Source organism: Pelophylax lessonae (genome assembly GCF_965119305.1).
Source record: "Pelophylax lessonae genome assembly, chromosome: 5".
Taxonomy (NCBI): Eukaryota; Metazoa; Chordata; class Amphibia; order Anura; family Ranidae; genus Pelophylax; species Pelophylax lessonae.
Genome location: NC_138772.1, coordinates 137,754,832 through 137,771,688, shown reverse-complemented (window position 1 = coordinate 137,771,688; position 16,857 = coordinate 137,754,832). Strand labels below are relative to the sequence as shown.

Sequence of the window (16,857 nt, the reverse complement as noted above, 5' to 3'; positions counted from 1 at the left end):
CTCTGGAAGTCAGTACCTATTTTTTTTGTATACCTTATCAGGCATTAATTGTTAATTAATTATCATAATTAAAAGGGTAAGGCAGGTACAGGAAAACTGCTCACATTTAAAACAGTATAAAATAGCTCATCTGTTAGGTGGTCTGCAGGAACACAGGGGTCCACGGCTGGATGTTTGTGGCTCCATGAGGTGGTGCAGGGGATGGTGAAGGAGGGAGACACCTGGTGAGCCGAGAGACCGTTGGGTAGGATGGCTGGCGGCTTCAGAAGGGCGCCCTGCTCCTCAGTACATCCGGAGCCGACAGATAGGGGAGCCCAGCGTGACAGATCCAGCAGCCAATTGCACAACACGATTCCGAGCGTGCGCAGTAGCCTCACAGGGCGTGCAAGCTCCTTTCTCAAGTGCAGTCTTTTAATTAAACTGATAACACTTAGCGGCGCTCTGCTTTTTGTTTTTATTCCTACAACGGGTGAGGGCGTGCCTTCAGGGGGAGGAGGACTGGGCCACTAAGCCAGACTGACCCGTCTTGGATTTACCAGACCAGGGTTTCTTGGTCCCCCTGGGGACCTTGAAGGATTTTCCTTTGTCCTGTGACCCTGAGGCACAAAAGGCCCCCCGATAAGCCTTGAAGGAAGGACCCCTCCGAGGGCGGGGCTGCTTACCCCTAGAATTTTGGGGCAGTAGGGTACTCTTACCACCCGTAAGACCCTTAATCACTTCATCCAAAGTATCCCCAAAAAGTCGATTCCCCATAAATGGAACATCTGACACAGTTTTCTTGGAGGCGTGGCCAGCCGACCAACACTTTAGCCACATAATGCGACAGATAGCGACCCCCACCGCAGACAGCCTTGCGACCAAAGGAGCCTCATCCAAAGCCGCATCACATAGATACAATACGGCGTGGGCCATTTGATCCACCAGATCGAGGGCAGCAGGGGGGGGCAGATTCCACCACCAGGATGCAAGCTTCGCTCCTTGAGCCACTCGGTGCCTGCCTGAGACACCATCACAGAAGCGAAAACCGGTTTGAGTAGGGAACCCGCCAACAAAAAGATATGGCGGGAAAGCGTTTCCGTTCGCCTGTCTGCCGGGTCTTTAAAAAACGGTGAGTACTGGAAGCGCTTAGGTACTGTCAGCATATGTTTTATGTGACGCCATTGTTCGTTCACTGTGTTGTGAAACTCCTCGGGACAGGGAAAAACCTGACCCGACCTCTGTGCCTTGCGGGACCCGAAAGAAACCCACTTACCTGACTGAGAGGGTTCTACTACAATATTTAAGGTCTCCCTGACAGAAGAAATGAGTGCATCCATCATAGCGCGTTCCCGGGCCGCATTGGAGGAAGACTCCTCCTTCCCTATCTGAATGCGAGGACAGGGACCCCCCAGGGGGAGGTTGTCCATGGCAACCAAGTCAGGCTCTGAGTCAGAAGATTGAGAGGGCATCAGCCGTTTTTGAGTAGCGTGTTCTGACATCAGCAGATCCACCATAGATGCTTAAGTCGCAAGTTCAGCAGATAAGGAGGCCATGGAAGAAGATTCAGGTGACCCTGAAGCCCTAACCAGGTCTGGAGGGAATTTGCTGTCCTGTGAGTCCATGTGCACACAAAAAATTTTTTGGGACACTGACCCTTTAAATCGGCGGTTCCCACCGCAAATCCACACCGCTGATAGAGACCCCTGTAAACTTAACTAGAGCAGAGAAAGGAAAGTATTGCAGGGAAAATGCCAGGGAAAACAGAAAAAATCAGCCCCCAGTGTCACAGTGTACTGTCAAGACTGGTGTGATTCAACACACATCAACATAGCATATGTAATCTTCAAGGTAGCCAGGTCCCAAATGTAGCGAATGGACATGCAGATGGTCGCATGGGGCTGCTGTGGCTAGGCTGACGCGTTTCAGGGGCGAACCCCCTTCCTCAGAGCCAGAAAAAGTGCTGCTGGATCACAAGCTGGACGGCCGAAGACTAAATGGGAGCTGGCCACACCTCTTCCTGCTTCGCCCCAAACCCAAAGGCGGGACAAAGGGGAGGGGGGGAAAAAGAAAAGGGAAGGGGAGGGGAAAGGGGAAGGGGGAAATGGGACTCATAGAATAGAAAAGACAGCAAGAAGGGAAGGGAGGGAGGAGTGGGGGTACTGGGACAGGGAAGGAACATGGACGAGGGGGGGGGGCAGGGACACTTGTCCAGCCCGGGCCAAATCACGCCCACCTTCCAAGGCCAGCTCGGACTGTGTGATCAGCAGCAGAATATACAGCAAATGAAACACTTGTTCAAACATGAAATGAAAAATAGAAAACCAAATGTGATGAATAATACATTGAAAAAAAAAAAAAAAAAATTATATATATATATATATATATATATATATATATACACAAACACTCAATACCTTAAATCTCTGTAGGTTCAAATGAATACTCCACTGCCTTACTTGTGTATCTTCAGTATAACAGCAAGCAGATCAGTGTCAATCACCCCTGACCTGCAATACTGCAGGGGAGACATTGTCCATGGAAGTGGGGCATTTAGAAATAGGACATTATGAAACATATACAGTGTATTTGGTATGGTGCACGGGGACTCTATTGGCATCTGCATACAAAGTGGTACCTGTGATCCTAATATAAGGTAAGGCGCCGTGACATGTCCGCTGACCGGGACCAGAATGGTACACTGTGTGCTTGACAAACCCCCATTCAAATGGCTGTGTCTTTCCTCTGGGACGCACGCCAACCCGCACCCGGAAGTAGAAGACCGGAAGTGCGGGTGGGTGCGTTCCACCCGCGTCACTTCCGCTGTCTACTACGGGGCGCTGTACGGTCCATTTACCCACAGATCACTGGCTTCACAGAACGACAGAAGATATGGGCAGGGCGGCGCTCACCCGACCCCGCCCTCCTCCCTGCATCTCTATGTGGAAATGATAATGATACTACATGTCTGTAGTTTACAGTCAGGCGGCTCAGGATCGTGAACGATGATGACACAATTAATATGGGCTCGTGGAGCATATGAATGTGGTTGGAACCTAATAATAATAATCAAGAATGATGGATAATGATAAATAATTAATTGATTAAATAATGATAACAATAATAATAGTAATAAATAACAGATGAAAAAATTAAAAATTAGAAATGAAAATAAGCCACATATAAAAAGTATATATAATAACAACAACAATCATGAAGCGTATATAAATATGTATATGTTTATATTTAAATATATACTTTTTATTATTATTTTTATTTTTGTATCTTGCTCAAAATAATGGTGCAAGCGAAGAGTGGCCATTATGTCATCATTGTCCACATTTAGACAAAAGAAGGGAAAAAAAAAAAAAGGGGGGGGGAGAAGGCAAAGGGTAAGCCGCCACCCAAAAAATGATAAGGGCTGTAAACTTGAATGACTGGTCTGTGTGCGTGTGCACACATGGACAAACCGCAAGAGGACAAAAGTGTCACTATGCAGACATGTGTAATATGGTAAATATATTTAAACCAATACCAGCTATTCATTATGTGCATGAAAGAATGCCAATACTGATGGCCAAAGTTGGACTATCACAGCCATCCAACCCGGATGACTGTACCACAGAGGAAAAAGGGGGGGGTGGGGGGAGGAAGAAAGAAGAGAGATTCACGCGACTGTGTGAAGCTCGATCTCCTCATTCAAACCCTTGGGGGCAAGAGACCCCAGGGTGAATATCCAATAGGCCTCTCTGGTACAGAGGCCTTTGGTACTTGAGGCCACTATCCAAATCTTTGTTGATGGCCTCTATCCCAAAGACCCTCAAGCCTTCAACACTACTATTGTGTGCATCCAGAAAGTGCCGGGGAACAGAATATTTTTATGGTAATGCACTAGGTCGGTGCGCCCCTCTTTTTCTTTTTTTGTCTTTTCTACCAGTTGGTTCTGGATACCCTTGATCCTGAAGGGGGCAGCAAGACCAATAGCTCTTTCAACACCTGAGTTTGTAGTGCACCTCTTTTTACTCCATCAGACACTCGAGCGCAGGAGATTTTGTTTCACAGTGTACTGTACCAGACCTCCACGCGCTGCTGCAGTGAAGAAAGGGAAGTGATGTAATGCACTAGGGCCGCCCCAGCCCTGCCTGCCTATCAGTAAGGGAGAGGAGAGATTAAAGATGGCCACTGCCCTCACACGGCAGCTGCCCAAATCCAAGATGGCACCCGAACAGCGCCAAAGGGGAGAAACAAATGGCCGCTGCCCCCACAGTGAGGCTAGAAGCCTGCCCTTACCCAAAACGGCGACCGAAAGATCGGCGCCAAGTTCTGACCGCAGAAACACGCTGACCACCACGGGGACAGCTGCCAGGGACCCCCCAGACATGAAGCAAGCCCCCACACTCCCCCACGCACTCTCTCATCAGTGCGCATAGTGCCCCCAGCGGGGCCAGCCCAGAAAACGGTCGGGGATGGGTATATTACAGAGACCTTAATGTCTGTCATCCCCTAGGAGTGGGCCCACATGACACCCCCGCAGACTGTCCCAGTACAAGGGGGTAGCATCACTCACCATACCACAAATCGCGGGCTCCTCTCCAAGACAGGAAACACCTCCCACCCTAAGTGGGGTGCCGTCAGCCAGGAAGGGACGCTATTAACCCAGGGCGTACCAAAGTTGAGACATTCTGGCGAAGTATCTTCGCAGGCTCGTCCCCAGCCAGAGGGGCACAGTCGTGGCGAGGCCTGGGCGCACCGCAGACCTGCGACGCTCGTGGCAGGCTGGGAAACCATAAGGGTTTATATTACCCAGTGCGAGGCCCAGCTCTGCTGTCGCTTGTAGTCCTCCAGGGGTCCCCCTGACTAACTGGCGATAGTGAGTGAATGAAAGAAAATAAAACACTTCTTATAAAGAAAAAAGTAGAAAAACTGAGACCTAGGTCTCAGCTGGGTAACCTAGATTTACTCCTGAAGCTAGGCAGCAAAAAACAGAGCATGAGATGAGGTGAGCAGGGTAATGTATGTGGGACAGCCCCTAGGGGTGGGTCAAGTGTAAAAGTCTGGTTGTATTAACTTTTTCACTGCCTAGCTACTCCTGCATCGGTTGCCATTACCCAATAGTGAAGGCTGATTGGACTGGGCTGTAACTGTCAGAGGACGTAAGAGAAATATATTATTACATCAATTCCAGATGCCTGCCAGCTAATACCCTCCCGCTGGGAAACACTGTCTTCTCTTCCTTATCGTTATAGCTGAGCTCGGTTAATTTCACTATGTGTATGGCAGAAATTCTAGCGTCGGAAACACTCAAACAATGGATTATTTGGCTATACTACTCTAAATCTCTCTCCCTCTAAACAGACTTCAAAGCTAAATATCCTCTACTGCTTGGGTGTCCAACCTGCGGCCCTCCCGCTGTTGCGTAAAGTCCCATCATGACTCTCCCTTTGGGAGTTATGCTTGCAACTGTCAGCCTTGCATTGCCTCATGGGACGTTCGTTGCAATGCTTAATGGGTCCTGTAGTTCCGCAACAGCTGGAAGGCCACAGGTTGGACACCCATGCTCTACTGCTCACTGGGAAGTTACTCTACAACCGCATTATCCCTTCACATATCCTAAGATATATCGAACCCGTATATCTCCTAAACAACCATCCCCTTCTTTTTTTCCTTCGTGGGCCAACTTTTCTTTACCAAGTTTAAAATCAAACATGGTATCTTTCTGGTTAGCTCAACAAAATATTACAACCTTCATATCCATCTTTACACCTACCCCTTCATACAAGAACGGTGACTGATCCTATGTTTACCTAGACAACCTTCCTAGAACATACAAACCATGTACATCCTGTTTCTCCTAGTTACGGTTTACTATTACCTTGATGCTTTACAGTGATATTTAATCTTTCCCACACGATTCCTGAATGACTTTTTTTTATTACTGTACCTTAATATAAAACTGATTTAAAGTGAATATAAAGGAATATTTAAAAAAAATGGAATTGCAAAGAGTGGCCTTGACCCTCCTCTTCTCAGGTTCAGAGATGAACATACAGAGAAAAAGGCAATGCAAAAGGTATCAAAGTAAAAAAAAATACTGACATACCTCCAGCAAGCCAGCTTTTGTAGTCACCACCAACATGTCTGAATGACCTTCATCTTCCATGGTTAACAACTCATCTACAGGAGATGATGTACGAAACTGGAAAGGTGTGCTTGCTCCCCGGATCTCACCTTTATGTGTCACATAACAGAACTGATAGAACTCACCATCATCGTTAGGAAGATAGTATCCTGAAATGTGAAACAAAAAGTTACATTTGCGGTTAAAGTCCTGCTTTTCTAGTTTTTAAATATAACCCTACCACCATCTTGAAGCTTGATCATTTTTATTTTAATAAAACTTGGAAAAAAAAATAATTACTTGCTACTTTAAAAACAAGTGCACAATGGCAGCTTCCATATTTCTAACTTAAAAATGAACTCCAGGAAAAATTGATTTCTTGTAGTACAGCACAGGGCACCGGTCTCTTCCCTCTGTTCCTATGATCTCTCTATTGCTTTCTACAAAACTAAGGGTGTGGAAAGAGTTATATATAGGAGAATGTCCCTGCAACATTCTTTTTTGCCAGTGTCCAATCACCTAAAGATAGGTGCATTTAACCCAGTCATAATGTTTAAGGAGCTTGAGTTCTGTCCTGTAATCCAATAAGCTGAAGTCAAAATTGCTATTTTACTTGGAAGCAAAAAACCCAATATTCTTAGTCAATAGTACAGGACACCAACTCTTTAATCATTAGGACTTCGATATCCAAAACCAGTCTAACTGAGGGATGGAAAACACCTACAGGCCCACAAATGGCTCAAAAAGGCTTGACAGACTCCAGAAAGCATGTAGCAGAGGAGGCCTGAACAGCCACCTGGTAGAACTTAAAAGAAAAGTATGGGCTTGTTAAAAAAAAAAAAAAAATGATACTTGCCTAGGTGGATGCAGCATCGATTCCATGCTGCATCTGTCCCCCACTGGCTCTAAGACTGAGAACTGAGCAATCAAACACAGCTGATTGCTCAGTTCTCCTTCAGTGAGCAGAGAGCCAATTACTGTCAGTCACCGGCATTCTGCTCTGCCCCTCCAGTACTCACTGGAGCGCTGAGCTGTGGAGGTGGCTCAGGCTCTCAGTGGCTCGCTAAGAGCCTGAGCCAGCTGCCGGTCCAAGCATCTGGGCGGATCTCGACCATATAGTCGGGATCTGTACAGAGTCTGGACCAGCTCTGATGTAAGCACACAGTGGGCTTTAGCCAAAATAGCTTTGGTTATACTTCTCCTTTAACAAATGTGTGAACAGAAGCCCAGGTGGCAGCCTTGTGAATCTGAGAAACAGAAGCCTGATGCACACGAAGCACTAATAGATCTGGTAGAGTGTGCTTTAAAGTAGAACTAAATGTAAAAAATATTCTTCATTTTGGATAACGGAAGGGAGGGTTATAAAGCCGGTCAGGTTTTCTTTTTCACCAACTGTGACTAATTTCCCTTTGCTTCTTGTCTTGAAGCCAAAACAGAAAGCGAGAGGAAATCCCCCGAAGTGAGGGAATCCTTGATTGTCACAAGAGTCACCAGAACTAGTGTCCCCATTGTAAGATTTCACCCATATTACTGTTCTGTGGACAAACCAAAATTTGGGATTTTTTTTACTTTCACTTTTGATGATAGTAGTAAACATGACAAAAAGAGGGTGAACCTCCCTAATGGGGGCAAAGACAGCAACAAAAACCTGACAGGTGTTCTAATCTCTCTCCACTCTAAAACTGAAAAGTTGTAGGGTGTGAATACAAATGGGAACAAGACCCAAGTCTGTTTTTCCCACACTGCCAGAATGTTGAGTTGCAACAGACTGGGGTGAAATTGAATTTTGGCACAGCCTCGAAGGAGGCAGGCAATAAACCCAAGACTATCATACATACACAAAATCAGGACATTCCCTGTGCCCAGGCATTAGGAGTAAAGAGACAGAAGATTTTGGGCAAGGCCATGTTCAAAGCCAGGCCCAGGCCCAGGCCCCCCGACTTTGTGGGGTGAGTCTAAGAATAATTTCCTGAATTCCAAGATGCAATAAAAGCTTTGCAAAGTCTGCAGTCTGTTGGATTCTAATGGGGCATGGAGAACTTTTAGTTTAGCAGAAAGTCTCCCAGGTACCCTACAACCTAAATCTCCTGTGCACAGAGCAAAGCCAAGACCGGGCCAAGCTTGGTGAAAACCTATGAGCCTGTGGACAAGCCAAAAGGAAATATGAAAAATTAGTAATGCTGATTGTCTATAGTAGCAGTCTCCAAACTGTGGCCCAGGGGCCAGATGCAGCCCTTTGCTTGCCTTTATCTGGCCCTTGAGGCACTATTCCCTCCAATGACATTAACAACGGGACATAATTCCTGTTGCTGACACATATAATGGGGAACTATTCTGAAACCAACAAAAGGGCACAATATCTCCCACTAACACCAACAATGGGCCACTATTCCTACCACTGACACAAACAATGGGCTCTAGTCTGGCCCCCCTAAAGTCTGAAGGACTTTCTCTTGGTATAGGAGTGATGATCCCCTGAGAAAAGAGCTATTGGACAGCAGAAATCAGATCCACTCACTGTGACAGGAGTTGAGAAAACAGAAGAAGAGGGAGGCAGTCTGCGAAACTCCAGTTTGTAGGTCCTGGAAAGGACACTCTGAACCCATGCATCTGAGATCTTCTGGGATGGGAAGGCCAAGAAAGCCAACAAATGTCCCCCTACCTTTAGAGGTGGGGGTGCTCCATCACTGCTAGGAGGCAATGGAACCAGTTTTGGCTAGTTTGGAGGGCTATGTCTTCTTAAAAATGTACACTCCAGGCTTAGACCTGGTATTGGAATACTGGGAGGGAAGAAAGGAACCCTTGATAACAACAGGAGTGGAAGTGCTACTGAAAAAAGGCATACGGTGCCTACAGTTAGCACTGGTAGTTGCCTTCAAATGGCAACTCAAAGCATTTCTTGCATGAGGCCTTAGCTGACCAGCATTTAAATGGTAACTCCACTTTTGTGTGTGTGTGTGTGGGGGGGGGGGGGGGGGGGGCACACCAAATTTATATAGAAATAAACAAAATAGGATATAGAATTGCTACAAAAGCCATATTGTGATTGAAGGTTTTTAAAAATAACCTTTTCTTTTCAGTCTGCAGTGCTGTAATTTTCTGTAAAAAAAGTAATTCAATTTGGCAACCTGGAGACCTTCTGTACACAGATTGTGTACACAACAACCCCCAGTAATTTTCTGTCTGTGTAATTGACTCACTGATTTTCCCCGAAGTCTGCACTAAGATACAAGTCTGATTTTAGGCATCCTCTAACAAAAATGTAATTTTTGGTGAGATACTCCCAAAAGGTTAATCAGGTCTAAAGGGATTCAGACTCTGCAATAATCCTTATTAGAGTCTATAGAAAGTGGGTCCCCATAACGATTATGGGAAAAAGGGGTATTTTAAAAGGTGCCTACAAACAATACACGTGTAATACAATGTACAATTATTCCAAATTCTTTATTAATATAAAGTTTAAAAAAATAACTCCATAAAAGTATGTTATAACAACACTCTAGATTCAACCCTTCTGTGCCTCAATATGTAGCCCAATGTGTGAAACGTGGATCAACGCGTTTTGCCTATATAGAGGGCTTTCTCAGGATGCACTTTGCAGTATTGGTAAATCCAGTCTCTTAAATTGTGGCCAAAGAATGTCACAGATAAGTTGTGTGTATCCCACTAATGATCGGCAGGGTTATATACAGTATCTCACAAAAGTGAGTACACCCCTCGCATTTTTGTAAATCTTTCATTATAACTTTTCATGTGACAACACTGAAGAAAACGGAATTTTTGTAAAATCTTACCGTAAAATTCCTTTCTCTGAGTCCTCCGACAGTCGCCGCCACTTCATAATCTTCACTAATGGGGTATTGACCTTTGCTCCGTAGGAGTAGCTAGGCAACAAGATTTGTTAATAAAAAAGCTTTTAGCATATCACACCCCTAGGGGGCGGTCCCCTTAGTCAATACCTCCCTGCTTCCTGCATTCTCAACTCAGTTTCAGTAGCATAGCAGTAGAGTACATAAACAAACCCCAAAAGAGGGGCGGGGCGGCGACTTTCGGAGGACTCAGAGAAAGGAATTTTACGGTAAGATTTTACAAAAATTCCGTTTTCTCTTACGTCCTCCGACAGTCGCCGCCACTTCATAATCTTCACTAATGGGGACGTCCCAGAGCAGTGTAGACATGAGGGGTTAGAAAAACGAAGCCGCGCCTAAAGCAACGCAGTACCCACATCAGAGAAAGGAACCTTACCAAAGTAAGATAACCAACTGGGCAACAGGAAAACGTGCTCAACAGGAGCAACAACCCAGGAAAGAACAAGTAACCTAGGGGTAAAAATACCCCAACAGCCAAGGACCCAAAACAAGGGACCCTAAGGCACTGCCGCACTAAGAACTTTACGGCCAAAGGAAGCATCTGCCGATGCCTGAACATCCACCTTGTAAAATTTGGAGAAGGTGTGAACGGACGACCAAGTCGCCGCCTTACACACCTGGGCCACAGAGGCCTGATGGCGATAGGCCCAAGACGTACTCAGAGACCTGGTAGAGTGCGCCTTCACAGGGAAAGGAGGACCCTTCCCCTTCAAAGCATAGGCTTGCACAATGGTCTGTCTGATCCATTTGGCGATGGTCGCAGCCGACGCTGCCATGCCCTTCCGAGGACCCTCTGGAAGGACAATTAGAGAATCCGACTTGCGAAAGGATTTCGTCGATGACAGATAAACCCTGATCGCCCGAACAACATCCAAGGAATGCAAAGCCACCTCCTTTGGATGCTTAGGCTTCGCGCAAAGCGAAGGCAAGACAATGTCCTCATTGAGGTGAAATTCCGAGATCCTCTTCGGAAGAAAAGAAGAGTTAGGTCGTAAGACCACCTTATCCAATTGAATCACCAAGTAGGGAGAGCTGCAGGACAAGGCCGCCAGCTCAGACACCCTGCGAGCCGAAGTGATCGCTACCAAAAAGGCAACCTTGGACAACAGAGACAACGAGATCTCCCTGATCTTCTCAAAGGGAGCATGCTGTAACACGGACAGAACAAGGTTCAAGACCCATGGAGGTAAAGGATCCCTCCGAGGAGGGGCCAAGTGTCGCACCCCCTGAACAAAGGTGCTAACCAAAGAATTAGACGCCACAGGGCGTTGAAAGAGAACGGCCAGCGCAGAAATCTGACCCTTAATCGTGGCCAACGCCAAACGCTGGTCCACGCCCGTTTGAAGGAAAGTCAACACTCTCGATACCGAGTATGAGCGAGGGGAATACCCCCTGGGACTCACACCAGGCAAAATACGCCTTCCAAGTACGGTAGTAAATCTTCCCCAAAGAGGCCCTCCTAGCCTTAATCAAAGTGGGAATGTCCTCAGGGGAGAGACCCCTATCCTTCAGGATCTGGCTTTCAACAGCCAGGCCGTTAAAGCCAGCGACTGTAAAGCAGGATGGAATATCGGTCCTTGAGACAGGAGATCTCCTCGAAGAGGTAGACGCCACGGAGCGTCGACCGCCAGATTCACGAGGTCTGCGTACCAAGATCGGCGAGGCCAGTCTGGCGCCACCAGAATCACCGTGTGCGGTTCCGAGGCCAACCTGCGAAGGAGCCTGGACAGCAGCTGAATCGGTGGAAAGGCATACATCAGACGATACTGATGCCAGGGCACCACTAACGCGTCTGAGGCGTCTGCCCGAGGATCGCGCGTCCTTGCCACAAACCTTTCCACCTTGTTGTTTAGACGAGACGCGAACAGGTCCACATCTGGGGAACCCCACTTCGCGCACAGCATCTGAAAGACACTTGGGTGAAGGGACCATTCTCCCTGGTCCAGGGTCTGGCGACTCAGATAGTCCGCCTGCCAGTTCTCCACCCCCGGAATGTGAACTGCAGATATCGCCGGGACGTGCGTCTCGGCCCAAGACAGAATGTCGGCCACTTCCCGAGCCGCTCGGGCACTCCTGGTGCCCCCTTGGTGGTTGATGTAGGCCACCGCTGTGGCATTGTCCGTCTGCACCCGAACCGGACGGCCCTGAAGTCTGTCCGTCCAACGCAGAAGGCAGAGATTTATTGCTCACAATTCCAGAATGTTGATCGGAAGGGAGGATTCCTCCACCGACCAAGTTCCCTGGGCGGACAGAACGCCCAGAACACCACCCCAGCCCGACAGGCTGGCATCCGTGGTGATCACCGTCCACGACAAAGGACGAAAAGACTTGCCCCCCGACACCGCCGGGGACTGGAGCCACCACAAAAGACCCCTTCGGGAGAAGCGGCTCAACGAAATCCGCAGATCCAGAGATTGCGGACGCCCGTCCCACTTGGCCAGGATCTCCGCCTGAAGATCCCGTGTGTGAAACTGGGCGAAGGGAATCGCCTCGAACGCCGAAACCATCAATCCCAGACACCTCATACATGTCCGAAGGGACGAGCACTGAGTGTCCCTGAGGGACCTGACCTCGTCCTGAAGTGTCCGGAGCTTGTCTTCCGGCAGGAAGACCTTCGTTTGAACAGAGTCCAGGATCATCCCCAGGTAGGGAAGACGAACCGATGGACACAACGTCGACTTTGGAAAATTTACCGTCCAACCGAACTCCTGTAGAGTCTGCATCGTGACGGACAGGTCGTTCACCAGGCCCTGACTGGTCGCAGACCGAACCAAGATATCGTCTAGATACCCCAAGACAGAGATGCCCTGGGCTCTCAACAAAGCCAGGACCGGCGCAAGCACCTTGGTGAAAACCCGCGGAGCCGAAGCGAGACCGAAGGGTAATGCCACGAATTGGTAGTGATCCTCCGCAATGGCGAATCGAAGGTACCTCTGGTGACCCTCGAAAATGGGGATGTGAAGGTACGCATCCTTCAAGTCGATGGAGGCCATGAATTCCCCCGGAACCAGGGCAGCCACCACCGAGCGCAGGGATTCCATGCGGAACTTGCGAACCCGTACAAAGCGGTTCAGAGCTTTCAAGTCCAGAATCGGAAGTACCTTGCCCTCCTTCCTGGGCACAGTGAACAGATTGGAGTAGAACCCCCGAAATCTGTCCCGATGAGGCACCGGAACCACCACTCCCTGGGCCCGCAGGTCCCGCACCGCCAGGTGCAGATCCTGCAAACGCTCCGGAGACAGCTGAAGATTTGAGGGAAAAAATCTGCTTGCCGGCCGAGAGAGAAACTCGATCTTGTATCCAGATTGAACGATTTCCTGAACCCACCTGTCCCGAATGCGGGCCAGCCAGGGTTGAAGAAAACCGAGCAAACGTCCCCCCACCCCAGAGCCGGGTGAGGGCGCCCCTTCAGGCCGAATTGGTATGGGCAGCGGACCCGGACTGGCCGGACTTCTGCTTACCTGCCCACAGCTTCTTCTGGGAGCCTTGGCCCTTGAAGGGCTTGCCCTTGTATTGCGACCGAAAGGCACAAAAGGACCCCTGAGAGGGCCTAAACGAGGTATTCTTCTTACCGCGAACAAACTTAGTCTTGTGAGATTGGGGTGAGAGAGAGCTCTTACCCCCGGAGATCCCCTTTATCAGCGCATCCAAAGACTCGCCAAAAAGGCGAGATCCCGCATAGGGCAAATTAGCTAAAGTCTTGCGAGATGATTGGTCAACCGACCAGCATTTCAGCCAGATCAGGCGACGGTGCAATACCGCCACACTAGAGAGGCGTGCAGCCAAAGGGACTAAATCCAAGTCCGCATCACACAAATACATGACACCCTGATGAATTTTATCCACCATAGCCAATGTCGTCGGCGGAGCAGAGTCAGCCACCAGGGTGCGCCTGAGCACCTGCGTCCAATCCGCAATAGCCTGGGCTGCCAAAATGGAAGCAAAAATAGGCTTCAGCATAGAACCGGCAACCGTATAAGCATGACGGGCAAGAGACTCCAATCTCCTGTCCGTAGGGTCCCGGAACACCGGGGTATCCTCAGCAGGAATCGCAGTAGATTTATTCAAAATTGCCACCGCATGATCCACCTGAGGCGGCACACACCAACGCTCATCAGTGGTGGGCGTAAATGGATAACGCAGCTTGAACTTACTTGGCACAGTAAATGGCTTCTTTAAATTGCGCCATTGCTCATCAACAACGCGCTGAAATTCCGCAGGGCAGGGAAAAAACTGAATTTTTGTAAAATCTTACCTGTAAAATTCCTTTCTCTGAGTCCTCCGACAGTCGCCGCCTCTTCATATTCGTCACATATGGGTATTAGACTTTGCTCCGAAGGAGTAGCTAGGCAACAGAATATGTTAACAATAAAGCTTTAACATATCCCACCCTCAAGGGGTGGTCCCCTCAGTCAATACCCTCCTACTTCCTGCAACCATATCTCAGTTTTAGTGGAATAGCAGTAGAGTATACAATCAAACCCCAAGAGAGGGGCGGGGGCGGCGACTGTCGGAGGACTCAGAGAAAGGAATTTTACAGGTAAGATTTTACAAAAATTCCGTTTTCTCTTACGTCCTCCGACAGTCGCCGCCTCTTCATATTCGTCACATATGGGGACGTCCCAAAGCAGTGCAAACATGAGGGGTGGGAAACGCATCCGCGCCGAAAGGCAACGCAGTCTCCACATCAAAGAAAGGAACCTTACCAAAGGAAGGAAACCAGCTGGGCAACAGCAAAAATAAGTGCTCAACAGGAGCAACAACCCAGGAAAAGACAAAAAAACCAGGGGATACAAAAGATATCCCAACAGCCAGGAGTCCCCAACAAAGGGACCCTAGGGAACAGCCGCACTAAGGACCTTGTGGCCAAAGGAAGCATCCGCCGATGCCTGAACATCTACTTTGTAGAATTTTGTGAAAGTGTGCACGGTCGACCAAGTCGCCGCCTTACACACCTGGGCTACAGAAGCCCCATGACGACAGGCCCAAGACGTACTCAGAGATCTAGTAGAGTGCGCCTTCACAGGCACAGGGGGAACCTTCCCTTGCAAAGCATAGGCCTGTTCAATGGTCTGCCTGATCCATTTGGCGATGGTAGAGGCCGAAGCCGCCATGCCCTTCCGAGGACCCTCTGGAAGAACAAACAAGGAGTCCGTCTCCTGAAAAGACTCAGTCGATTTAAGGTAAACCCTTATCGCCCGAACAACATCCAGAGAGTGCAATCTCACCTCCTTTGGATGTTTAGGCTTCGTGCACAACGAAGGCAAAACAATATCCTCATTAAGATGGAATTCCGAAACTCGTTTCGGCAGAAAAGAAGGATTAGGTCGCAAGACCACCTTATCCAAATGAACAACCAGGTACGGAGACTTGCAGGACAAAGCCGCCAGTTCCGACACTCTGCGAGCCGAAGTGATCGCCACCAAAAAGGCGACCTTTTTGGACAACATAGACAACGAGATCTCCCTGATCTGTTCAAAAGGAGCACGTTGTAACACAGATAGAACGAGATTCAAGTCCCAAGGGGGCAAAGGATCCCTCCTAGGAGGAACCAGATGCCGCACACCCTGAATAAAAGTGCCAACCAAGGAGTTGGAAGCCACGGGACGTTGAAACAGAACGGCCAGCGCAGACACCTGACCCTTTATCGTAGCCAGCGCCAAACGCTGATCGACACCCGTCTGAAGGAAAGACAGCACACGGGAAACCGAGTACGTGCGGGGTGAAAACCCCCTGGACTCACACCAGGCAAAATAGGCCTTCCAAGTACGGTAATAAACCTTCCCCGAGGAAGACTTCCTCGCGTTGATCAAAGTATGAACGACCTCTGGAGAGAGACCCTTCCCCTTCAGGACCTCGGTCTCAACAGCCAGGCCGTCAAAGCCAGCGACTGTAAAGCAGGATGGTAAATCGGTCCTTGAGACAGTAGATCGTCTCGAAGAGGCAGACGCCAAGGGGCGTCGACCGCCAGATTCACGAGGTCTGCGTACCAGGACCGGCGAGGCCAGTCCGGTGCCACAAGAATCACCGTGCTGCGTTCCGAGTGTAACCTGCGAAGGAACCTGGACAGCAACTGAATCGGTGGAAACGCGTACATCAGCCTGTACTGATGCCACGGGGCCACTAACGCGTCCGACGCGTCTGCCCGAGGGTCGCGCGTCCTTGCCACGAACCTCTTCACCTTGTTGTTGAGGCGAGACGCGAACAGGTCCACATCTGGAAGACCCCACTTCGCGCACAACATCTGGAAGACAGCCGGGTGGAGAGACCATTCCCCCTGATCCAGGGTCTGGCGACTCAGATAGTCCGCCTGCCAGTTCTCCACTCCCGGAATGTGAACCGCCGTTATCGCCGGGACATGAGTCTCGGCCCAAGACAGAATGTCGGCCACTTCTCGAGCCGCTCGGGCACTCCTGGTGCCCCCTTGGTGGTTGATGTAGGCCACCGCCGTGGCATTGTCCGTCTGCACCCGAACCGGGCAACCCTGCAGCCGGTCCGTCCAGCGATGAAGACAGAGCCTTATCGCACGCAATTCCAGAATGTTGATCGGAAGGGAAGACTCCCCCTCTGACCAAGTCCCCTGGGCGGACAGAACGCCCAGAACTCCACCCCAGCCCGACAGGCTGGCATCCGTGGTGATTACCGTCCACGAGATCGGACGAAACGACTTGCCCCCGGACACCAACGGGGACTGGAGCCACCACAGAAGGTTTTCCCTGGTGCGATGACTCAACGAGATCTGAAGATCCAGAGAGGGAGGTCGCCCGTCCCACCTGGACAGGATCTCCGCTTGGAGACCCCGCGTGTGAAACTGCGCGAAAGGAATCGCCTCGAAGGCCGAGACCATCAATCCCAGACATCTCATACACGTCCACAGAGACGAGGTCGGAACGT

General features: G+C 49.3%; 1 protein-coding gene across 1 annotated transcript in view; it reads right to left on the bottom strand.

The window, feature by feature from the left end:
• TAX1BP1 (Tax1 binding protein 1) overlaps positions 1–16,857 on the bottom strand; it is a 250,625-nt gene that overhangs the window by 150,740 nt on the left and 83,028 nt on the right. The window contains exon 4 of the mRNA XM_082257735.1: positions 6,077–6,264. Coding sequence (XP_082113861.1) covers positions 6,077–6,264 — 188 coding nt within the window. The remainder of the gene's footprint in view (positions 1–6,076; positions 6,265–16,857) is intronic.